Source organism: Lytechinus pictus, chromosome 12 (assembly GCF_037042905.1).
Source record: "Lytechinus pictus isolate F3 Inbred chromosome 12, Lp3.0, whole genome shotgun sequence".
Lineage (NCBI taxonomy): Eukaryota > Metazoa > Echinodermata > Echinoidea > Temnopleuroida > Toxopneustidae > Lytechinus > Lytechinus pictus.
In genome coordinates this window covers 2462035-2488559 of record NC_087256.1, presented here as the reverse complement: position 1 = coordinate 2488559, position 26525 = coordinate 2462035, and the positions used below count along the sequence as shown (strand labels likewise).

The following is a 26525-nucleotide window of genomic DNA, read 5'->3' as shown; positions in this document are numbered from 1 at the left end:
CTTATATTTCATCATGCATACAATATGAATTAGGCATCTATTTTTCCCTTCAACTGTCAAAAATGATATCAGTCCTGAGGTTTTTAACCTCTGACTGCCTTTTGAAAAACCTTTGATTGCCTATATTCATTCTCCCAATGTTTGTTTTACTTCCAGAAATAAACTTGATACATATAGATAAAAGGGATATTTTCAGATCTTTCTTTACTAACCACAGCTCAGTGTAGTATTTCACAAGAGAATCTTCAGTAATTTTCCCCACGCCTAAGGCTTTAGCGTAATCCTGTCTTCATACAGACAGGCAGGATAATAACACCAATGAATCTCTAATTCCACTGACATTTTCAACAGCACACTTTCATAAGTCTTGCCTAAAACAACACAGGCACATTTTTTGTCAAAAGATACTGCCGAAATACAAAATCAATGGTGAGTGCATGGACTGTATTGATCTACGTGAAGAAAGGCTTTTTGCCTTTTCCCCCAAAGAGCTTGTGATAAAGTCACCATTACAAGGGAATCAGCAGTAGAATCTCTTTTAGATCAAACACTGCTAATGGGAAGGAGGTGGCAAAACGTGCTGTTATGCAAGCAATTCAAGTGAGTTTTTTTATTGCTTAATATGATATGAACATATAGGAAAACTTGGACTGCATCTCATTTTATTTTATGAACATGATGAAAGGGTATACATGTATAGCAAGTAAATGGCAATATCATGCACATTTGGGCAAAGGAAATTGAAACTAGTTGGTAAATTGGGCAGCCTCACCAACATAAAACCAAATTACCTTTCTGTGAACTAACATTTAACATTCAAATTTAAATGACAGAAAGGCTAACTAAAATCTGAGATTCTCATTAACTGCTTTTTCCTCTGCATGGTATAACACATATTAAAGTAATACTCCACATTTATAAAATGTTTTTTTCATAAGATACAGAATGTATTTTAGGCCTTCCTTGCCCTTTAATTTCTCTTTATGCAATTAATTTACAGGCCAAGTTCACCCCCCAAAAATATTGATTTTAAATAAAGAGAAAAATCAGACAAGCATAACACTGAAAATTTCATTCAAATCAGATGTAAAATAATATGACATGTAAAAGTTTTGCTTATTTTTCACAAAACAGTTATATGCACAACTCAGTGATATGCAAATGAGAGAGTCGATGATGCCCCTCACTCACTATTTCTTTTGTTTTTTATTGTTTGAATGAAACAATATTTCATTTTTTTGTAGATTTGCAATATAGACCAACTAGACTGTACCATAAAATGTTAAACAATGGTAATTCCATATGTTCAGGAGAAATAAAACTTTGTTTCACAGGACAATGACAAGAAAATTAGAATATTTCATATTTCATATAATTAAATACAAAAGAAATAGTGAGTGAGTGATGTCATCAGTACCCTCATTTGTATACTGACTAGGATGTGCATTTAACTTTTTTTTTTTAAATAAGAGAAACTCGAATATGTCATAACGTTCTTATTTTACAACCGATTTTGATGAAATTTTCAGCGTTAATGCTAGTTTGATTTTTCTCTTTTTATTAAAATCAACATTTTTCTGTGGTGGAATTGACCTTTAAAGGGTCATCTATTCCTTTCCTTCTCACTTTGAAAAAAAATACCCCTTCATTATCCTTACGACAGATACTGAAAAAATTCTACCCTACCAAGTGCACTAACTGTCCTATGTTTTATCAGTTATCAAAGAAACAGTCTATAAATACACGACTACAAGATTCATATATCATGATACAAATAAACAATAGATATTTGATTCCACCAAGACAAACATAATTTAACTCACCTCACTGTTTAGGATCATGATACAGTGATCAAAATGATGATGTTCCATGGTAGAGGTTCCATACAGCAAAGACAGTGGGGAAGATGTCCTACACATCACCAAAAAAAATGTCAAATTTAAAAAATGAAAGTAAATTTGAGATGATGTAAAAATTACTTTCCTACTCAGGTCACAAAGAAATGTATATTTGTTTGTTTTCTATATGAAAAAGAGACTGAAAAAGCTCGATCTATGACTTTAAAGGACACTGATTGCAATACAAAAGAGTGTTCAAAAAGAAAGGGTGTCAATGTGAGATCCTTCAGGCACTCCATTTAAAATGTCAAGGTTTTGGACATTAGCTCCCATTTCTTTACTATCTATTGTTGGAATAATTAGTTAAAATTTCTGTTAACCTTCTTCATATGGAACATTTTTATATATAAAAATAATCACTGGTCAATTTAATAAAAGGCATCGAAGGACTTACTTGACTTGGAAAGTATTGTTCGTCCCCCTATGGTCCAGGTCATGGCAGAGACAGGCAACAATGAGAGAGAAAATCTCCAGATCTGTTAATAGCTTCCTAAGCTTTCCAGTCTAACCATGTGTGAATTTATTTTTAAAAAGAAATAAGGAATATTCATACAAGTGTGCAGGGCAACAATTAAATAATATTGACTGGCCTTGAGGGGAACATCAAATATATTGCCAGCAAAAAAATCATATTGGCCCGAGTCTTTAGACGAGGGCAATATGGGTCTTTTAAGGGCAATATATACGTGTAAGAGCCAGTCAATATTTTTATTATCATCCAAATCAGATATCTAGAGCAAAAATCATAATGGTGATATTTCTTTTTAAGAATAGAGTTCTATTGTGTCATGTTAATATCAGGGTCTAGGCTCTGCACTGTACCATTATGACGTATTTGCAAGCATATCTCTTTCTACCCATCCTCAAAGGCCCGGATGTGAGACCACTCAGACCAGGGAAAACTCAAAGGTATATTTTGCGTCGTCTCTGCATGCAAAGTCAATATATCAATATGCGCATTGAGACCGAGGAAAATACAAACAATACACCTATTCCTTCCCAATATTCAGAAAATGTAGGGCAATACGATTTTGTGAGTGACCAGCTCAAATGTCTGATACAGGTGATAAAATATTGACTGGCCTTGAGGGGACATCAAATATATTGCACGCAACAGAATTATATTGTCCTGAGTCTTTAGATGAGGGCAATATGGGTAATAATGTTTTTATTATTATCCATATCCATATCAGATATCTAGAGCAAAATCATGAATAATAATAATAATAATCCGTTTTTTTTATATAGCGCTTAATACATCGGAACGACGTGTCTAAGCGCTTTACAGATATATTATTACCCCGGTCATCGGATTCAATCAGTCATTCCCGCACACAATGTGTGCACATCCTCCACTCCCTGGGGAGTATTCCAGTCAGTCGCCGGTGAGGCGCACACAGTACTGGACAAGCTACAATGACTTTCACATCCTACCGGGTACCCATTTAGCACCTGGGTCGAGAGTGGCAAAGTGTGGATTAACGCCTTGCCAAAGGACGCCAGACCGCGGTGAGATTCGAACACACGACCCTCTGTTTACAAGGCGAGAGTCAGAACCACTACACAACGGCTCCTCCATACATCCATACATATACATACATGAAGATGTATGGATATATTTTACCCTTCATAAAAAGGGTTTGGTGGGTCATGTCTATACTAGGATCTCATAGCTTTACCATTGTGACATAATTACCAAACATTATAACCAATGTTACTGCTGCACGGACAATACATAGCTTTTGCACTGCAGCGCATAACATTATCTAGAACATAGAAAATGTATTGCTAAGTGCCCTTCATGACAATGAGCAACCAAGATTGTCTTTGTCGAAAATTGGTGAACCAATGCAGCAGTTTTGTCCTGGACTTGGGATAAATAACATATTTGAAATTTGTTCATCAGCTTCCAATGATGAAACTTGGGATGATATGCTGTCCTGGTTCACCAATATTCTAAAAAGACCTCTTATGTGTTCGTTGTGATATGACTTGCATTTTCAAAACATTTACTGTGTTCTAAATAAACTTACTACTGTCTCATTCTTAACATGTATCCCTTTCTTTGCTTCCAAATTGAGGTGCCCGATGCGAGATCATGGAAAATACAATGGTATATTTTGCATCATCTGTGCATGAAACTCAGTACGCGCAGAGAGACCAAACAATATACCCCATTCTCTCCAAATATTCATAAAAACAAGGGTAATAAAGATAAAGGTAAATTACCAGCTCAGATGTCAGATAAAAAATATGGGTAATAATAAGAGTTATATTCATTGATCAAGTATGTTCTACAAATTTCAAAGAGAAAAAAATTGTAATGGCTTATTTTTGGCTAATTAAGATGTTTCAAGAAGTAATTTCATCTTTCCCATTGAAAAAAATAAAAACAAAACTTTTTACACTCATATTTCATATATTCTAAGCTTTTCATGAAAGAGCTATAAGTGTAGATAAATTCACCTTATAGATTAAAGAAGGTCTACTATCGAACACAAGATCACAATGGTCAAGATAAAATTTGAACATTAAAATTTATGTGTCACACATTTAAACTATGAAATAAAGCCACCCCTCCAAATATAATATACATGTATCACGCATCTAGAAGAAATGTATTATGAAACAGGTATTGAACAGAAAACAATAAAGAAAACCTGGGCCCTAAGGAATATAAGTGGCAATACGTGAGGACTGTGTTTCACTTGTTTCATGGTAATGTATGCTCTAGGCAATACATGAATGGAAAAGAAAAGGCAAGGGGAAAAAATCAGTGTTTGCTGTTCTGGAGGCGATACGTGACACTCTCCATTTTACATAGCCATTGACAAGCATGAGAATGGATGCACAAATTCAGCTCATTGGTATGCATCAGGGGTGGTGTCACTAGATATTAGCCTCCATGGGCTATTATGGCAAGCAGTTTTTCATGCATAAATCTGCTAATGTTCTTGCTACAGGGGGGCATTAGAGCAATGATGACTGCATTTCAGTAACATGGTTATTATGCCATCAGTTTAGAACCTTAATTCAAGTCAATTTACACACTAATGAGCACTTCATACACAATGCACATGTATAAAGTCTCTATAGATGTTGAATTTTATCGCTATTGTGTCTCATTTGGTTGGTACGTTACTAAAAAAAGCACCATTTGTTTATTCCTCAGTAAAAGGTATTCAATTTTCTTTCACACAAAGGTTCTTCTGATATAATTTGCACATCAACCACCTTGAATCTGTTCAGCTATAATACTGTTGACAAGTCTTCTTACAAAAGCTCAAGCTAGTGACAAAAAACAATGAGGTAAAGGGTAATTAACTCACCATTACTATAGAGAACATTGTTTGGGCCACGTTGAAGGCATGCCGCCAATTATGGTAAATTACTGGTCTATAGTTCTTGCGTACACTCAACGTCCATCTACATAGTACCTGCATTCAAGAGATCGGAAAACCCCTTTCCAAATAACTTTGTACAAGATATCAAAACCAGCTTCAAGCTCTCTTTACTCACCTAGCCTCATATCCCATATTTAATGTGATTTACTAAAACCCAATTTCTGATTACTGATTTTGCAGGTATTTTCTGGGTCTTGAAAACTATAAAGGGAAACTGCTAAAATCTAGAAAATAAGTTCTTTCAATTCACTCTTAAAAGCATATGATAACATTGATTTGACTTGAAAGCATCTGAGCTGCAAGTAACCATTTGTCACCTGTGCCTGTGATGTGCTATTAAAACGAAGTCCCCCCCCAAAAAAAAAAAAAAATAAATAAATAAATAAATAAATAGAAAATAAAAATCATTTTGTAGTGCTTCAAAAAATGTGAAATATAAAAGAACCAGAAACATCATAATTTCATCCTATACACTAAAATGTGCAATATCACTCTCCTCAGGAGATTAATTAAATGATAGTTTTTCAATCATAGATATCTTGAAAGTGTCTTTTCTATTCTCCCTTGTATTTTTTCATCCATATAAATAAAATTAAATAGAACTTGGGTCAAAGTACATTAATCTTAAAATAAGACCTTTGTAATGTTAGAGCCTATGCCTTTAAGTAGAATACAGAAATTAAATAATATAATGTAATACAAGGCATAGTATATGAAAGACACTAATTATGTGTCTTTCCAGGTCAGGCTTGCAAGCAATAAATCTGCTATGCGTGAACAGGGCTCTTAAGAGATTGTCTGAAGTCTAGTCATATATTCTATGCATGGATAGTTTGAGGTCTCACACAGGCTTGAAATTCTTGGAGATGGCCAAATATACAGCACAGGATTAGGCACAGACTTCCATTGATGATTGAAGGCATAAATATTTGTCTTCTATACATCTCTTCCACACGTTATTTAAACAAGGAAGATATTCTTGGAGAAGGATAAACGAATCAAGACCTTATCTATTTTTAGAATCAAACACTATATTAGTTGCAGCAGATTTTCATTCACTATCAGTATTGTTTAATCATCACCATATCTTCCTCTCCCTCTAATGTATGACATCTCAGTGCAAAGTGACAATTTCTTGGACTGTATATGCCACGAGAGGTAATCTGCCAGCTTATCCAAATACAATGATGATCTACAGAAAATACAGTTTAACTTGATCTTTACAATAACAGTTTCATTTAGCAAGTGTGTTTTTAACTCCTGGAGAAACCTGTTATTCAAAAAAAAATTGAACAAATTAATTTGGGAATTCATAAATTGTCAACCTTTGTTGCCTAATCAATGGTGGTCATAGGTCAAATACAATGATGATCTATAGAAAATACAGTTTAACTTGATCTTTACAACAACAGTTTCATTTAGCAAGTGTGTTTTTAACTCCTGGAGAAACCTGTTACTCAAAAATAAATTGAACAAATTGATTTGGGAATTCATGAATTGTCAACATTTGTTGCCTAATCAATGGTGGTCATAGGTCTAAATGACTGATTAAAACCACTTGGTATGGAATTAATCCTCATTAAGAAATATCATTTCCAAGTCCTCTGTTTATTTACTTAGACGCCTGTTACACCGGAATCATAATGAGTCTTGTGGTGCCCCGAGACAGCTTTCTGTGCATTTACACCGACTTACAAAAGCTGTCCGAGATAGGTTTGGCAGGGCGCCAAGTGCGTGCTGTGTTTGTTGTTTGGATAATCATTCCACGTGTAGCGCATCAAGCAAACCTGTCTTGTACCAGTCTCAGGGAGGTTTGCGTTTACACCAAATCCAACGTGGTCCAGAACACATCGCGAGGTGGTCCGAGATAGCTTTGCTCAGAAGGGGTCTTGGGTAGGTTTGTGCGTTTACACTGGATTAGAAACCTGCCCGAGACTGGTCTTGGGGCGCCCCGAGACTACTTAGAAAATCTGGTGTAACAGGGGTCTAAGAAACGAACAGAGGGTATATTAGATCAACTGTATAAAAAGATAATGTTATACAAAAGATAACTTGTCTTACGTCATATGGGATGTGGTATTTCTCAATGAGGTTACACTCAATAAACATCCTAAGTGTTCCTTGAAGTGTCTCGTCTTCTGTCAGGTCAAAGTCACTGAAGCTGAAATCATAAAGCTTTAACTGCTGCGCTGAAGGCACTCGACTTTTCTGTAATCAATAAGAAAATGTAACAATAATAAGATAGCAATCCATAATTCTTCCTTCAATTCGAACAAGATTTACTTTGTAGAAATTGAATGAGATCAATTGTTTGAATAAGATTCTCAAGTAGACTTTCATTTTCATCAATGATTCTTACTTCTTATGATTTGCAACTTTTTCAAGCAAGCAATACATAATCAATATCATCCTGCAAAGTAGAGATCTGAATAAAACCACAGAAACATGGAAAACATGGGGGGAATAAATAAAGAATATGAGATGAGCATAATAACGCTGTTATTCTGGATAACACTTGTATCTCAAAATTATTTTTTTTGGAGTTAATGACTTAAGTGGCAACTTTCTTTCGCTCAGACAGATTTCTTAATGGATTTAAGAAACAGTTTTCAAATAACATGAAACTGCCACCATTGCCATAATTCTAAAAAAACAGCTTTTTCTGATCTTAAAATTGTTGAATTTTAAGATGCAAGTTTTTAACAGCCCATCGATACACAAGTAAACGCACATATGAAGAACCAAACCTACCAGGAGAAAAGATCATTAATGCTGGTATTTCATGTCAATGATACTAGTATTTCAATATATGCCATTCCCTTGAGTCTGGATCCACTTCACAATATCAGTAGACACATAGACATATGTTTCTAAAAATTACAGTGCAAATGAGTATAACAGTAAACAGAACGGTTTTCCATCCATATTCAAAATGTGTGTAAAAATGTTTACATGGTACAATATTCACTCTTAACATTTTTTTTTTACAGTATTTGACTGAAAACAAGATCAATGCACATTATACACATAGGAATTAAATATGACTTAGATAGGGGGGGGGAATGAATCATTAGCAATATTAAATAATGACATTTTTTGCCTATCAACTCAAAGCTAATTATCCCAATACACATGCATTTAACAAAAGTCCATTGTGTGTGCTAGTATCTTTACAAGTAATGAGTATAGAGGGGAAAAAAAGATGCATTATTTTACCGACACATGACTCAGCAAACCATACTTACTTTCAAATTGACAAAAATAGGGAGCAATTTATCAGTCGTAGGAAAACAACATGGGTCAAATATCAAAATCAAGATGACTGCTCAAGATGACTGCTGATATTGTCTCATGGAAAGTACTTTACAATTGTCAAAGCACCATATATATCTCTCTGTCTCACCACCCCGGTCAGTCTTCCTCACCCATTCTCTCTCCCTTTCCCCTCTTACTTCCTACCCTTTATCTCTCTCACACATATCAGTTGGACATCACTCAATCTTCCTCTTGCTATTTTTGATGTAGTTTTGTTATATCTTTCTCTCTCCCTCAGTCTCTTTTCTCTGATATCATTTCCATTTCCATTTTCCATATCTTGCTTGCTTATATTCTCCTGATATAAATTACTGTTCTTTATCAATTTGTCCCTCTCTATCTGTCCAATTTTTTACTTTCCTCATCCTTCCTTACCACAACCCCTCACCAAATCATATATTGTCCAATCCACTACTTTACTGTCAGACTCTCTACAATCCAAGCCGATTTTGAAAGGGAATATTGTTTTTCCAATATTGCAAGCAAAAGGTCAATATGGATGAAGTGGACTTATTTAGAAAATGCCTAGAGTAAAGAAGATATAACATGAATTTCATCGCAAGCATTATTTTTTAGTTGTGTAGTGGTTTGGATGATTGATTTTCCCATTGATCAAATTTCCTTTTATTGATTAAATCCCATTGTTTGCAATTACCATGAAGGGTATTGGGAGTAACTGGATAGCAATCAGATAAGAATGGTATAGGATAAGGAAAATGAAGCCATTCTTTCAAACATTTTCATACTGATCAATAATGAACGATATTAAAAGTTACCATATCAGAACTGAGAAGAAGGGAGGTAAAGTAAGTACAATGAATACATGAGAGCAAATATCATAATAATAAAACAATAATAATAATAATAAGTATTAATATTACTATTCCTCTTGTAGACAGACCCTTTGATATAAAGGGATTGACGTCTGCAAAAATGTAAGCAAAATTACCTTAATTTTGTTGTGAAACCCTTTTTTTTTGCTTTTCAAATTTCACGGGACCAATTTGAGGTCTCCATTTTGTAGTGAAAACCTCAGCATCCACAGTAAAAAAAAATCGTTCCCAGGGCCCTGGACGTCTGTAAGCATTTTGCAGGGAAAATTCCACCGTGCTATACTCAATTGCAAGGCATTGTCCATGCCATCAGCTTTCGCCTGCTACCAGGTAACTAATCTAACTCCTAGGTGAAGTGTAGCAAAGTGTCATGACTCCTTGCCAATGGACCTTAAGCAGTGTTGGGATGAGAACACACAACTCTGATTTAAAGTCAAGAGTCAGAACCACTACACCACAATGTTTCCACATACTATGCACTACACTATTGGACAAGAAAATTAAATTCCAATTAAAGCAAATTCATAGTCATGCAAAAATACAAGGGCACTCATGATGGAATATGAAGGAAAGAATTTAACAAGACCATGCACAATATAGTTGAAACATTTGAAAAATATATATGCTCATGAAATATTAAACATAATTTTCTTGAAAAAAAGTATTTCAGCAAACAATCCACAGAGCTATTTAATTTTAAGGCAATAAGTGCTATAATATCCAAGAATATCAAGAAAACATAAGAATCCAACCTTAAGAGAGCAATAGAGAACTTGTTTTTCTACTTGATAATATAATGAAACCTAACACTGGTCAGTGAGGGAAAGAGGGAACAACAACAAATCGCTTTGAATAATGTGTGGTTGAATATTCCCAGCTGAGTCTTAATCAAGGAAATGTCTGGTCGCCTCTGTAACAGGGACTGACCATAATGTTTATCCAGATTCTTTCCGTTTTTCAAGAGAATGCCGGAAAGAGATTGAAGGATTGGAGCCTTTCTTTTTTTACCGTCATGAACTTTGCCCATGGGCAGACATCTTTAAGACTCCTGACAAGACAACTGACAAGAGAAAGGACGAGAAGCTGCTTGAAGACACAGGAATGTGAGCTGCAATGTTACTGCTGATGCTGGGAACTGCATCTTAAAGCTGCTTGTTAAAGTTACACATAACTATATGAACAACTGGTTATGTCAAACCAATGGACATCTTTCTAATTCAATTTTAAGTGCATTATCTAAATTTGAATCATATTGATAAATATTCGCAAATATTTTGTATACACAATATATTTGCCAAAATTTGATTGAAATTACTTGTAAAATGTCATATAATAATAAGGCCCATATTGCAGCAATTATTGTAAAGAAATGTGCCACTGATGAACAGCTTGATGAAAAAGTGCCACAGTGCATGCTCTTTCTGCTTCATGTGATAATACCCAATTAAATAAAGATAAAATAGAAATTACAAAATCAATAGCATACGGGGGGGGGGGGGGGGTCAAGGGGGCATATGCCCTAAGATTTTCAGGGGGCACAAAGAAGTCAAAAGTTAGGGAGGCAAAAGACAAACAAGTGGAGTGCCTCTGGCAGTCTTGCCTGCATTATGCCATTCAATGTGGCAGCAGTGCTGACTTTGAAAATCAACTATTGAATAGTTATTTTTTAACACAATTCATATGATAATAAAATATGTTCATTGACCCTAAATGACCTTTGACCTTGATAATGTAACCTGAATCACATGCAGGATGTTCAATGATACATGATTACTCTTATGTCTAAGTTTCATAAACTCCGATCTATAAACTTTCAATGTTATGATGGCAATTTGGCAAATTCCTCTGGCCAAAGTTCGTTGACCCTAAATGATTTTTTACCTTGGTCATGTGACCTGAAACTTGCACAGGATGTTCGCTGATACTTGATTGCTCTTATATTCAGGTTTCCTTAACTAGATCTATAAACTTTCAAAGTTATGATGGCAATTCAACAATACCCCAACATGGCCAAAGTTTGTTAACCCAAGATTACCTTTGACCTTAGTCATGTGACTTGAAACTCAGACAGGATGTTCAGTGTTAAACCATCATCCTAATGTCCAAGTTTCCTTAACTAGATTCAATAAACTCTCAAAGTTATGATGGCAATTCAACAAATTTCCCCAATATGGGCAAAGTTCATGGATCCAAGATGACCTTTGACATTGGTCATGTGACCTGAATCTCACATGATGTTCGGTGTTATACCATTACCCTTATGTCCAAGTTTCATGAACTAAATCCATAAACTTTCAAAGTTATGATGACTTTTCAAAAACCTAACATTGGTTAAGATTTCGATGTTGATTCCCCCAACATGGTCCAAGTTCATTCACCCTAAATGACCTTTGACCTTGGTCATGTGACCTGAAACTCCAGCAGGATGTTCAGTAATACTGGATTACCCTATGTCAGAGTTTCATCAACTGGGTCCATATACTTATTAAGTTATTATGACATTTCAAAATCTTAACTTTGGTTAAGATTTCAATGTTGATGTCGCGTCGCCGTTGGAAAAGCGACGCCTATAGTCTCGCTCTGCTATGCAGGCGAGACAAAAAGTGGGAAAGGAAAGGGGAATTTGTCAAATTTGAGATATTTCAAAATCACACGCAGACCCAATTCCATTCCTTTAGACAATGCATAGTGACTCTTTTTTTGTTCTCACAGGCTGAGAGAAGTATTAAATCCAATTGCCAAATCCAAGGTGAACAAGTTAACCACAGAGCTTTTAGATCACCCGCATTGACAGTATATCACACGTATCTCAGACGCAGTTGACCGCAGAGGCACAAGGAAGTCTGATTTGCACGCAGAAAAGTTTTGAACATGTTCAAAACTTTGTTGCAGGCAATCACCCGCAACTCACCGATAAGGTTTGCACAGAACGATGTGGTAGGGATTTTATGTTTACCATTGTTCCTTGTACAAAATGCTATCCTATGCGGAAGCCAATCATCAGCAAACATTGCGTGCCTTACTAAACTCCACATCACAAACTGAATGAAACTGAGAATGATCATGACCATACTGTATAGTCACATGACCTTTATATTGATGATGCATGCTCATGAATAATTCATGCTCATCAGTCTCCACCAGAATCCAAAAGGCCTTGTGACAGGGCACAAAATAAGGTGCTATAAAAAAAATGGGCCTTCTTATGTCTCTCTCTTACTCTCTCTCTCTCAACCTGCAAGATATATATATTATATTGGAAGGCTCAAAATTGGATACCAGAAATATTATACCGGTTAGGGAATATTTAGACTGATTAAATATGTATCGAGGATAAAGCAACATACAAAAGTGAAATAGGAAAAGTGGGATCAAGAGGTCCTACCTTAAGTTTTGCAACCTCTTCTGGTTGAGCTGTGGCATGGTAAGATAGCACATCCAGAGCAACTTGTTGCTTGGCCATTAACCTCATAGCATTTTCAAACATCTGAGTGTTGTGGATACCCAGTCCACAGAAGATTGCAAAAGCCTGAATATAAAATGAAAAGAAAATTTTGAGGGAAAAGTGAAAGGATAATACATCAGGGCCCCGTCTTACAAAGAGTTACAATTGATCCGATCAATCGTAAATCTATGGAAATCCATCAGTTTCATAATTTTTTATATTCAAATGTTTCTAATTAGGAGTTTTCTGATCTGTAATTTCTAAATTGTAGGATAAGTGCTCAAATGGCCTTTTCGTTAAACATTATAATAAATATTATTTTGTGAACTATGATGTAATATGTCAAAAGCAAAAATTTGGGGCACATTGATTAATTTGCTTTTAAAAAGGTATTTAATGTTCAAAAACCAAAAGTGTAGTAACCAGAAGGAGGGGGGGGGGGGCTACCCAAAATTATAAAACAAATATTCAGAGATCTTTTAATATTACAATTTAAATTTGAATATGAAAGAGAAACCCCTCATTATGTTTCATTGATACATCACTTGTACCCCTTTACACATCATGTGGCTTAACTAATTGATGCTGAACACAAGGTACAGATTCCATTTTCCCCACATTCTTAGGGATGAGTCACACTAGCTGATGCTTCAGTTAATATCCCTTTTGTAGGGTATGTTTATGAATGCAATGTTGAAAAGGTTGCCTTTTCTCACTGACTGATCATCTTCAAATCACTTCACCAACTTCAATAAAACTTTAAAACTAGGATCTGCACATGCTATCTTTTAGATTAATTTACTTGGTAATGCATGGTGACAGAAGTAATGAAGGTATCAGTGAAAAATTAAGGACTTGCTCTTTCATATTCTGATAAATTCAAATTCTCGTATTAGCCCAAGCAGGTAATACAATTTTTTTTAGGTTTTCAATAAAATGGTTTTTATCAATTCACAGGCATTATTGTTATTTGTGACAGTACATACATTCTGATTATTTAAAATGTTTTACAAAAACATTTGCTGGTAGTACCTTGCGCTGGCTGTGTGCTACATCGCCACTCACATGTACAGGTTATCAACAACAAATTATTTGTGTCTTAAATTATATCACTCTAAGAATGGGTCAATTTTTTTAATGGATTCAATATCAACAAATTTGCTTTTGTACAGGAAAGTAATACCCTGCCGATAGCTGCGATCCACTACTTTAATTTTCACAATGCTTGCATATGCATGTAGTTAGAGTATCACCCCTGCATGATAATTTCACAAATTAGATCTTTTGCAAATGGGGAAAATTCTTTGTAATTTAAATGGCTTCATTCCACACATCAATTAGCACCTGCTTTGCAGTTTGGCTGTATGTTGCTAAGAATGGAGGATATTAGGTTAATCTTGTATCACATGTTCCTTGTGTGCAATGGTGCATGGGCATATTGATAATCACATTGGCTTGTGCATATGCCTTGATGATAGACTCCCGCACAGCCCCAGCAAGAATGATTGCCTCTACCATATGCTTCTTTCACTCTGCACTCAACCAAACCCTTTTCAGTTCAAAAGAGGGAATAATGATTCATTCAATGAAATAAATCATGTTCAATTTGTAACAAAGTATTATAAAGATAATAAACAGTCATTAAATGATAAGGGGTGGTATTCTGAGATCCATTTTATCTCAGATAAAATAAAATATTTTATCTCCGTTAAAATCAGTGAGATAAAATACCCTTAGAATCTCTCCGAATTGGTATTCTGAGAACAATTTTATCTTCATTTTATCTCTGTAAGACACACCTATTTTTTAATCAATATCCAATTAGAAATGCGCTTTTATAGCTCTCTCATATCACTCAACCAATGAAAATCCATTCCGCCAGGAGGTGTGGCAAAGGAGTGAGATTGCGTCAATTTATTGACTTCAAATACGCTTGCAATATACGCTTGCGCGTCTTTACAGAGATTTCTTTTAAAAAAAATGACAATACTCTCATCTTTTTTCGAAGTCTATATTTAATCTTTTCAAGCATCATTTCAAAGACAATATTAGTCAAGAAAAGTCTCATGAAATACTTCCTGATTGTACAGCAATAAAGATAAGGTATTATTCTCAATAAATATATAATTTTTCTTTATTTTCATGTCAACATTTGTAGTTAATTCACCAAGAAATAATGATGAAATCAACGTCGCGGAGATAAAATAGCCCCTACCCTCTTATAAGTTTATTTTATTTTTTCTTCAAAGTAACATGAGCGCAAGCACATCATCCGCGTTGCAATGGCCAGATACGCGAAGGGTATGTCTACGCAGGCACTCTCCTGTTGCGTACCATCTGTAGATACGCAAGATAAAATTTCTACGCAAGATAAAATTTAAAATTTTATCTGAAAGATAAAATGTCATCTCAGAATACCAATTTCATTTTAAGAGATAAAATAAAATATTTTAAAGATAAAATGAACTCAGAATACCGCCCAAGAGGGGTGTCTATAAAACAAAGACCTAAGACCTAAGACCTAAGACCCCATATATATACTACCAAAAAAACTACAAAACTAAGACCCAACCAACTACAAAACTAAGACCCTGTGTAAGTAATCCCCGGTAATACTCATGGGTATGAAGCCTAGTCTGTGATCCAGACCAAGTTACACTACCAACTATATCATACTTAGACAAAACTACAAAACTAAGACCTAACCAGCTACAAAACTAAGACCCTGTGTAATATTCATTGGTATGAGTCTAGTCTGTACTCCAGACCCAATTTGGGCGATACACTTCACCTATCCTATGTACTCAATACAAAACCACAAAACTAAGACCCAACCAACTACAAAACTAAGACCCTGTGTAATATTCATTGGTATGAGTCTAGTCTGTACTCCAGACCCAGTTTTGAAGATACACTTCACCTATCCTATGTACTCAATACAAAACTACAAAACTAAGACCTAACCAACTACAAAACTAAGACCTTGTGTAAGATTCACTGGTATGAGCCTAGTCTGTACTCCAGACCCAGTTTTGGAGATACAGACTAGGCTCATACCAATGAATATTACACGAGGTCTTAGTTTTGTAGTTGGTTAGGTCTTAGTTTTGTAGTTTTGTATTGAGTAAATAGGATAGTGAAGTGTAACTTCAAAACTGGGTGTGGAGTACAGACTAGACTCATACCAATGAATATTACACAGGGTCTTAGTTTTGTAGTTGGTTGGGTCTTAGTTTTGTAGTTTTGTATTGAGTAAATAGGATAGTGAAGTGTAACTTCAAAACTGGGTCTGGAGTACAGACTAGACTCATACCAATGAATATTACACAGGGTCTTAGTTTTGTAGTTGGTTAGGTCTTAGTTTTGTAGTTTTGTATTGAGTAAATAGGATAGTGAAGTGTAACTTCAAAACTGGGTCTGGAGTACAGACTAGACTCATACCAATGAATATTACACAGGGTCTTAGTTTTGTAGTTGGTTGGGTCTTAGTTTTGTAGTTTTGTATTGAGTACATAGGATAGTGAAGCGTTTCTCCCAAACTGGGTCTGGAGTACAGACTAGACTCATACCAATGAATATTACACAGGGTCTTAGTTTTGTAGTTGGTTAGGTCTTAGTTTTGTAGTTTTGTATTGAATACATAGGATAGTGAAGTGTAACTTCAAAACTGGGTGTGGAGTACAGACTAGACTCACACCAATGAATATTACACAGGGTCTTAGTTTTGTAGTTGGTTAGGTCTTAGTTTTGTAGTTTTGTATTGAGTAAATAGGATAGTGAAGTGTAACTTCAAAACTGGGTCTGGAGTACAGACTAGACTCATACCAATGAATTTTACACAGGGTCTTAGTTTTGTAGTTGGTTAGGTCTTAGTTTTGTAGTTGGTTAGGTCTTAGTTTTGTAGTTTTGTATTGAATACATAGGATAGTGAAGTGTAACTTCAAAACTGGGTGTGGAGTACAGACTAGACTCACACCAATGAATATTACACAGGGTCTTAGTTTTGTAGTTGGTTAGGTCTTAGTTTTGTAGTTTTGTCTAAGTATGATATAGTTGGTAGTGTAACTTGGTCTGGATCACAGACTAGGCTTCATACCCATGAGTATTACCGGGGATTACTTACACAGGGTCTTAGTTTTGTAGTTGGTTGGGTCTTAGTTTTGTAGTTTTTTTGGTAGTACATATATGGGGTCTTAGGTCTTAGATCTTAGGTCTTTGTTTTATAGACACCCCGCCCAAGAGCATTTGTGTCACATCCATTTCCCATATACAACTAGCATCATATATTACTGGTCATTGGACAGACAAAAATCTAGGACTTTGTAAAAATAGAAATGAAAGTATATATCAATTTTTTACATTATTAAGATCTTATGAACTATTTTTCATTTACCTGTATGTATACCGTGATGAATGGAGGGAAGGGGGATCCCTACTTAATCCATAAATAAAATGACTATAAATGACAACATCTGGCACCCCCACCCCCATCCACTCATTTCATAAATCCTATAAAAGACTTTTTTCTTTCCTTTTATCTTGTAATGTCAGATTTCCATTTTGGCTTGTATTAAAGATGATCATTCAGTACGAAAATCAGGACATTTTGCAGTGAACACCCTTTTTTTAGGGGGGTGCAACAATTGCAAGAAAATTGAGTCCCTCTCCCCCCCCCCAAAAAAAAATCCTGGATCTGCCGCTGCAGACATTGCATGACAGTGCGAAAACAAAAATAACCAATGGTAATCGTGTCTACCATCTACATGAATATGTACATTTAATGAAGTTCCAGTAAAAAAAAAAGCAATGGCTGAAACATCAATATATGATGATACTAGCCAGTGGGTGTCACCATGGTAACAATGACTATGTAAGTGGCAATTATTTGGTGCTACCTAGATCATCGTTCAAAACGGCCATGACAATTATTACAGATTAATAACAATACACAAGAACCCAAAGGTTGGATGTCAGTTCAAATTTAATAATAATTTATTGACGATTGGAAGACTTTGTTTTATATGTAGGCTACACCCAATGTCATAATGCAATTTGCAATGGCAAAACCTAAGACCATCACACTGAAAATAAACTTGGAAATAATTAATTCAAGAATAGGAAATAACTGTAAAATAAGAAACAATATTATGGACAGTTTAGGTCATGCAACATTTTCTAGAAAATGTTTACATAGAGAAAAATATCTTCCATCCTATAATAATTTGATCTATTTTAATAACTTTTTAATCTGTTTTTGGTAAGGCTGGTTGAAGAATATGTTTTAATTACACTATTCCTTATCAAGCTGATAGCAAAACATACTGTAACAGAGACATGAGGCATATATGGAGTAATCGACCTAGATCTAGGAATGAGACATGAAATATTTCCCATATATCCAAGAGGATCAAAATACTTGTCTGATATATATTCAAGTCTTACATAGTGTTGATTTATGGTTGCAAGGCAAGATTTGTCTGCATGTTGAGCAATTGGTTGGAGACAATTGCGTGATGGGAGATTGTTTCCCTCAGAACAGACAGTGAGATAAATGGTTTAAATGGCCTCTTGAAAAGTGATTGCATCAGGGAGTATCTATCAAACGCCATGCACACAGGAAATTTATTTACCTTAAAAGAGTCAGTTTGTTTTTTTATCTCAACTTTAGAGAGGTGAATCTATTGCATTACACAGGATATTGCTCCTAGATTGAATTCTTTTATCGAAACCACAGACATGAAATTGTCTACAGTCATAGATATACAGAATAGCAATAATAATCCAATTTCAATCAATATTTCAATTCTATAAAATCTTGATATCCGGAGATTTGTGAAGCATGGAGTTGTACATCTGAACATGATATTGTTTGTGTAGCACAAATTGTATTAATGGTGAGCCGTATCTTCCTCTGTTGAAACAATGTAAATCATAACAGCAAAGATATACCCAATGCAGAAAAATCAAATTGACTGAGTGTTCGCTGCATATGGGCACAGATTAAGGAAGACTCAACATTCTCTGTCACATCCATTCCACATAAAATTCACATCCATTATATTTGCTGGATATAAAACCATAAATCTACATAAAAAGTGCCACAAAATAAATAGCATCAAGTAATGAATAAGGAAACTTTAACATTAAAACAATTAAAACATACACAATAAATAATTCTGTTCCTTTGTTTATAAACACAAAGGCTGGTATTCACATGTCATTGAACAATCTTAGTCCAGACTGTTATGTAGCAATTCACCCTGTGTAGATAATCTTAATCCTTTGACAAAACCATTCAAAGATATTTTACCATCCAATAAGAATAAGAGTAAACAATTATGCAATGAATTTCAATAATGTCTTTGGTCCATGACTTTTGTCATGAATGAGAAATATCAAACTTCACATTCTATAAAGCAGTCTACCAAAATTCCTGAAACTGGACTTAGATTCAGTTTAATCTATGGTAATAATAACAAAAGAATATGAACAAATTGGCATCTAATGCACGTAGCTGTAGCTTCGTATGGTGCGCACATTTTATCCTAAACCGTAAACAGGTGGAAGTGATCGAAGTCAAAAAAGGCATTTCAAAAAAGTTTTGCGTTTATCGTGTTACTGGCTCAAATGAATTTCAAACTGCATAATAAAAATACCCTTGCTTTTGCATCTGCAATAGTACCCTGCAACACATTTTCAAAAATGAATTTTACCCTTAGAAGAGGAGTGATAAATGCCCACAATAATGTGGCAAAGACGAGACCATTATAATGAAAAAATTGTGCCTACCTCAAATAGATGTTCATCCTGGTCTGTGAAAGCCTGTTTGGCAGCCTTGTTGATCATCTGAGCTACACCAATAATCTTTTGCTCACTGTTATAGATAGGTTGGCAAAGGACGGATTGAATCCTGAAGTCTGGCTGTACATTACACTTTTCCTTGAACTGTTTCTGCACAGCAAAGTCGCCAATATTGATTGTCTACAAAAAAAATTGTTATCACATTCATTATTATAGTTGAGATATCAGCCATCTCCACAAACTGCTGGGTGGTATGATCAAGGAAGATTTTTTTACAAGTTCCCTACTAAATTTTGTTTATTCCCTTGGTTTTAACAGAAACCACCCAGTTTCATTAGGCAATAGTTTAAATGAATAGAGACTTTATTGGTAGTCACTCACAAAACATTAATCAAAGCTTTATTCTTGATTCCATCATTTATTTGAAATACACTGGCCCTAATTCTCAAAGGTGGTTATGATTCTTAGGTTGAAAAACATGGTCAATCAATGCAGATTTCATCCTCAATTTCGTTTAATTAAGTGGGTATAATATAAGAAAGCGGCCAATAACAAAAGTGGGGGTTTAGCACACAACGTGAAATATACATGCTTGCTACAAAGGTAACTTACTGTACTAATGAGCCGACCGTTTATGTAAATGAATCAACAATAACATTGGGCTCATTTGTGGTGTCATCCAAGTAACAAGTGTCAATTAAATGATAATAGTTGGATGTATATAGCACTAGCCTTTTTTCTCTTCAATCTGTTTCATTATATACACCTGGACTTTAATTCCACTTTATTACACTGGCTTTAGCTAGAGCTTCAACTCTTTAAGCAGCAATCAGGGCATTCAAGGGATTAATCCTGCCAGGTACCCATCCACCTCACATGGGTCAAGTGCAGCACAGTGGGGATAAATTTCTCACTGAAGGGAAATGCACCATGGCTAGGATTTGAACCTACGACCCTCAGTTTTAAAGTCGAGAATCAGAACTACTAGACCATGACACACCCATGCAATTTAGCGCACTATGATAAAAGTGTCCATTGAATGCTCTCTCTCTCTATATCCATGCTTAATAAAAGCATAATCAATGCAAGATATCTGCATGAACCAGTTTCAAACAACTGATTTAAAAACACCTTAAAAAACAACTAAGAGTTACAATTATAAAAAAAACAATCATACAATAATAAAGTACTAAGTTCATTGACCCTAAATGACCTTTCACCTTGAACAAGTAACCTGAGACTCTGTAAAAAATGATTGGTGATACTTTACCTGTATAAGTTTCATTAAATAGGTCCATATACTTTTTAAGTTATGACATCTCAAAAACTTAACATTGGTTAATATTTCAATGTTGTGGACACTGCAACATCGCAAATGAGAAACTAAAGTCTCGCTCTGCTATGCAGGCGAGACAATGGATCAGCACATTTATTTTTAAGTTATAATTGATAGCACTTTCTTCTAAAATAGTATGTACCAGAAATAAAGGCCTATAACTCATTTGTCAAGTTTTAAAAACACTTCAAAACTGAAATTTATCAAATTCAAAAGAAGGGAAAAGACTATATTTTAAGTATTAGGTCTGAACATGTGTCATCTTGTCTGCATAATTTAACAGAATTGACAAATGACTGATATCACCTTGAACAGAATGTTTTGAAACAGTTCACTTCTAGATGACACTACCAATCACATGTCATGAATCCTTGATTTAAAAAATGTATTGTCACAACCTTTCAATTATCACTTTAATCTTATTAGGATCCATAATGGCAATTGCTTTTCAAATACTGATGATATTATCAAGATGCATTAACCTTAACTCTATCTACATGGATCCATAAATATAGAAGCTCCCCATTAGCTTAATCGAATTTGAGCTGGCAATAAAACCAGCGTTTCCTACTTCTGAATCCTCTTGATATCAATCAAGGGCTAAATTTCATGCTTACAGACAGCAATTTGCCAGGGTAACCCAGTCAGATGAAATGATAAAAAATGGCTTCCAACTGCCCTTGGGAGTATAGTTGGTAACGACATACCATTCATTTTTTAGTTGAATACGTCATGTGGGCTATACTAGCTAATCATCCTGGTTACCAACCCATGATTGGAAGTCTAGGGTGTGACAGTATCACATTGATGAACTTGGGATATGATGGAGGGGAAAGGATGAAAGCAAGTATGATAGGAGGGGGCAGGAGATGAAAGGAGGCAGAAGAGGAAGGGAAGGGGAAGGGAGGGGAAGAAGACAGAGTGAGTGAAGCATGTTGGACAGATACTAGTAGTTACTGAAAGTGATATTGACAATTCCCTTTTTGGAGTTGCAAATAACAGTACCTACTTATAATAATAATAGCTAATTTTTATAAAGCGCTTTTCCCAGAATGGCTCAAAGCGCGTTACAGCATATTATTACCCCGGTCATTGGATTAATTTCAATCCCGCACGAAAAAGTGCACAAATTCCACTCCCTGGGAAGCATTCCTTGCATTCATCGCAGCCTCATTATGGCGCTGGCAAAATCAAACATACAATATCTTTCGCATCCTACCGGGTACCCATTTAATACCTGGGTCGAGAGTGGCAAAGTGTGGATTAACGCCTTGCCAAAGGACGCTAGACCGCGGTGGGATTCGAACACACGACCCTCTGTTTACAAGGCGAGAGTCAGAACCACTACACCACGGCTCTTCCACACTTAGATACCTCATTTCAGAAAAAGATTTAATTTCACAAACATTAATGAATATAATGTATTACTACTCGAGGGAAACAGGGCACACATTACAATCTGAAAGAGAGAATGAGGGCACATGGAAAATAAACAGAGCAAACCCACCTCTCCTTTATCAGCAACATGACGAGCTATGGTAGCATTGATTGAGTTTTTCAGCATCTCATGTCTGTAAAATAAATTAAAAGAATTGGCAACGTTATACAAATATGAAAATTGTAATGTACTTGGAATTGACAAGTGCTTGTCCTTTCTATTTTTATTACAAGATTACAAAATATTAAAATTGGTGTGGATCATGCATTGACATTTGTTTTTTATTGATGTATAAGATTAAATGTATTGAAAATGATGACTTTGTTTCTGACATAGCAATAATAATTGGATTGTGACATGAATTCCAAAAGCTTAGTGTAGGATTGTATGCATAATACATTTGTAACAGTATCTTATAGATTTGAAAAGAATTTTGCCAGCCTAAATCCAAGGTCACACATGCATGAATGCATTTACACAATATTTATGATAGTTTGAAATTTTGGACAATTTGTCGATGTGCGAGTAGTGAAGGGTCAAAGACTTGCCTAAATTTTGATGGCAATGAGAAGATTTAAAAAGGCTTTCAATCTTGACAGTGTAAAAGGATTGCACTGTGTAGATTAAGACTGAGGTAAGAGCTGGCCTGTTCTTGATCTAAAATGGAAAATAGATGTATGTAAGTAACACTTATTCATAAGTAATTTTTCTATGATAGCAAAATATAAAGAAATAGATTCAAATGCCATAAAACTTACGGGACTGTCTTGAGTTTCTCAGTATCTTCATCTGTCAGTTCAAAACCCCTAAGAAAACTAATGTTCTGGAATAAAAGTGATACAGAGACAAGCTTATTAGTTTGATAAACACAGGAAAAGCCCTTAATAAGTCTTGTGATACCAGTTTAAAAATACACTCTGCAAACATTTCTTAAAACCTGTCTCTCATTCTGCAAACGTTTTGATTTGTACAAAATGTGTAGACTTGAGATTAGAGATTTTTGTTACATTAATAATACCTGGATTTATTAAGTGCTTTTTGCCTGAGGATACAAAGCGCTGCTTTTATCACCCTGGCTTTAGCTGCACTGCCCACACAGGCACTTAAGCATTTGAGGAATTTCTTCTTACCAGTACCCATTCACCTCACCTGGTTACGTGCAGCACAATGTGTGTAAATTTCTTGCTGAAGGAAAACATGCCATGTTGGGAATGGAACCCATGTCCTTCAGATTAAGAGACAAGAGTCATAACCACTAGACCACAACGCCCCCACATAGATAAGGCACATCAATTTTCCCATGCAAGAACACCAACATGTCTTTTTCAAAACTAACTTTTTTTTGTAATAATAGCAGATCATGTGCACTCATTATTAGAGAAAGATCATGACATGAGATGACTAACATGATAGCCTTCTAGCTCTGTCTATTCAGGCACACAGCTGCCATTTTAGCTTCTGTTACATTTGTATGGAATCTCAATAGAAAACAAGAGAGAAAAGAGGGCAGAACTGCACAGGAAATGGGTTGAACAAGTACTTTTCTGCTTTGGATCAATATTGCAACCTAACAACAAGATCCAAGGAAACTGACAGCTCTGTAGTTCATTCTATAACTCCTACACACCATACAGGTATCATATTCAAGCGACAACGCCACCAGCAGAGAATCAATACATGACAAGTTTCCATCGCTGATCGTACCACCATCATTACACTGAATGGATGCTGTGTAATGATCTCGACAGGGATTTGCTGGGAACATAAAAAACACAAACACCTAGGAAATAAATATTTGATTATGTTTGAGGGCATAATAGAAGTAAATGAAAGACTAATTCCTCGAGCAATCAACCATAGAAATCTAGAAATACAACATTGTGCTCGCTTGGCAGTCTCTGGAGCCATATGATTAATGCATTATACTTGACCGGGAAGAGAAGGTATATATCAAAATTAAGCCTTCTATCTCTGAGGGCCACAAATCAATCTGTTTTTTCTCTCTTCCTATCTGTGTCATGCTTGCATGTCAATGAGAACATAAACCTTGCCTTCCAGGATGCCTTCCTGTCTAAACAGCCAGTGTCTTTTTTTTGTTTCTTGGGTTACATTTCCTGGCTGACAGAAGATGTGCTAATCTTGCCTGGCCTTTAATCACTTCTCAGTATGGCACAGTGTAAAACTGAAAAATAAATAATGATCACCACCTTTGGTGAGCCAAAAGACAGAGTAGCAAAAAAAAAAATTCTAAAAGGATTTAGATTTGCTCACTGGTCACAAGTTTTTACCTCTTTTTCTTCTGATTGCAAACTTTCAGCTAGTCAACAAAATTGTTTACCTTAAAATTTATTGAATTGAATTTCTTCTTATATAATTTGATAAAATATAACAATATGTCTCAAACACCATTGTGTAAAGTAATAAAACTAATAAAAATAACAAAATCACCAAACACATCACATTTACAGTGTATGTGTCTCCTTACCTTTACATGTATTAGAACATTAAAGAGACAATGACACTTTACTAATTGCACCTTTGAAAATAGAGATGCCACAAATTTTCACATGATAGACAAGGATACTATACCATGATTCCGAGTATCTCAGCAAAATTTGGAGTCATAAAATATATGTACAACTTCAGAGTCTGACACTTGCCAAACTTGTTGATTTTCAATATAAGAAGTGCAGTAATAAAACTGAGAAAATTGTGGATTTTAACGACTAACAATGAACACAATTCAAACTCATCAATTAAAATGTATGGATGTATTCACATTTGAGTGGATATGAATATTGCCTCTTGTGAGAATTACATATTGAAAAGACTGTGCATCTACATTTAATGATAAAAAAAAGATCAGCAAAGCAAATGCAGAAATATGCAATATCAACAATTCTGATTTTGCTTTTCAAGAAAGAATACAATGAAAAAAAACCTGACATCTGCCAAAAGCCCAAAACAAAGGTAATTAAAAACACTCACACAAAGTATGACCAGCTTGTTTCAAATTTCAAATACCCATTGGTTATAACATTTAAAAATGAATTTTTTAAAACTTCCTTACAGCTCTTTCATTACAAATATGAAAAGTAACTACATAATCTACAATCAAAGAACAGAAAATGTACTGGATATTAAAATTGACTCAATTTTTCAAGCACTGACAGGCATATGGGCACTACCTATCATTCACTTGTTAAATTTAGTCACACATCTTATCTGTCTAATGAAAATAAAGCTGGGGAAATTCTACAATGACAGCCATTAGGCAAATCCAATAACCATGTAGAGGCATCACCATTCCTTATCCTCGGCACATTTGGGGGGACACAGGTGCAAGACTTGAAGCAAGGGCTCAATTGGATTTAAGAAGGTAAGCGAAAGAAAAGAAAATGCCCTCAATCCTTTTAATCTCCTCTTCCCATCTTAGGTTACTGTTTGTGCAAAATCATTTTGCTGGCAACTTGTTTATATATGGCAGGGATTTATTTGTGTAGACACTACGCCATTAGTGAACTTGAGAGTACAGCCACTGTTTTCATATCTTACTCTGATTTCATTCATATAATCCTGAACATCAATAGGGTCATATCTGATTGATACTTTTCTTTATACTCTGGATAGTCTTTACACTAATACTTTGCTCTAGGGAAGGTCTATTTTTATGGATTAGTGTAATATCAGTCAGTTCTTGATATTGGATTTGTCAAGAGCAGGTATATTTTCTCTGTAATATTAAAACCAGAAAAAAGACCTTTAAAAAGAATAATACGTATGATTTCTCCTTTAATTTGATGTAAGGTATTACAGTCTAGAATCATGAAAAAATACAAAAATATATGAGTTGAATGTAGCTTTTCATTTACAAAATGAATACGAGCAAGCAAGATCTGGGGCGGTATTCTGAACATTGTCTTTTCTCCATATTTTATCTTTTCTCAGAGATATGACAAAATTGGTATTCTGGTGGATGTCATAACTTTTGTCACAAAAATTGTCATAAATTTTGTCTCTTCTCTTTAGCACGCACTAAAAATACGCGGCTTTAA

At 35.0% G+C, this 26525-nt stretch overlaps 1 protein-coding gene across 1 annotated transcript; it reads right to left on the bottom strand.

The window, feature by feature from the left end:
• Nucleotides 1–1240: 1240 nt before the first annotated feature.
• Nucleotides 1241–24235, bottom strand: LOC129273193 (cGMP-specific 3',5'-cyclic phosphodiesterase-like). The gene is made up of 9 exons (XM_064107835.1): nucleotides 24065–24235; nucleotides 23229–23293; nucleotides 22540–22603; nucleotides 19685–19876; nucleotides 12836–12979; nucleotides 7364–7510; nucleotides 5228–5335; nucleotides 2293–2402; nucleotides 1241–1911 (listed from the first exon to the last, which is right to left on the bottom strand). The coding sequence occupies exons 1-9, from the start codon at nucleotides 24233–24235 to the stop codon at nucleotides 1815–1817; spliced, it is 1098 nt and encodes a 365-aa protein (XP_063963905.1). The 3' UTR covers nucleotides 1241–1814.
• Between the last annotated feature and the right edge of the window lie 2290 nt (nucleotides 24236–26525).

Excerpts from the sequence above, each read along its gene's own strand:
- LOC129273193 (XM_064107835.1), bottom strand. The coding sequence starts at position 24,235 with ATGTTCCCAGCAAATCCCTGTCGAGATCATTACACAGCATCCATTCAG. Across the intron at positions 5,336-7,363 it reads AATACCACATCCCATATGAC|GTACTATGTAGATGGACGTT; the intron begins GTAAGACAAGTT and ends TCTTGAATGCAG. Across the intron at positions 1,912-2,292 it reads AACAATACTTTCCAAGTCAA|GACATCTTCCCCACTGTCTT; the intron begins GTAAGTCCTTCG and ends GGTGATGTGTAG.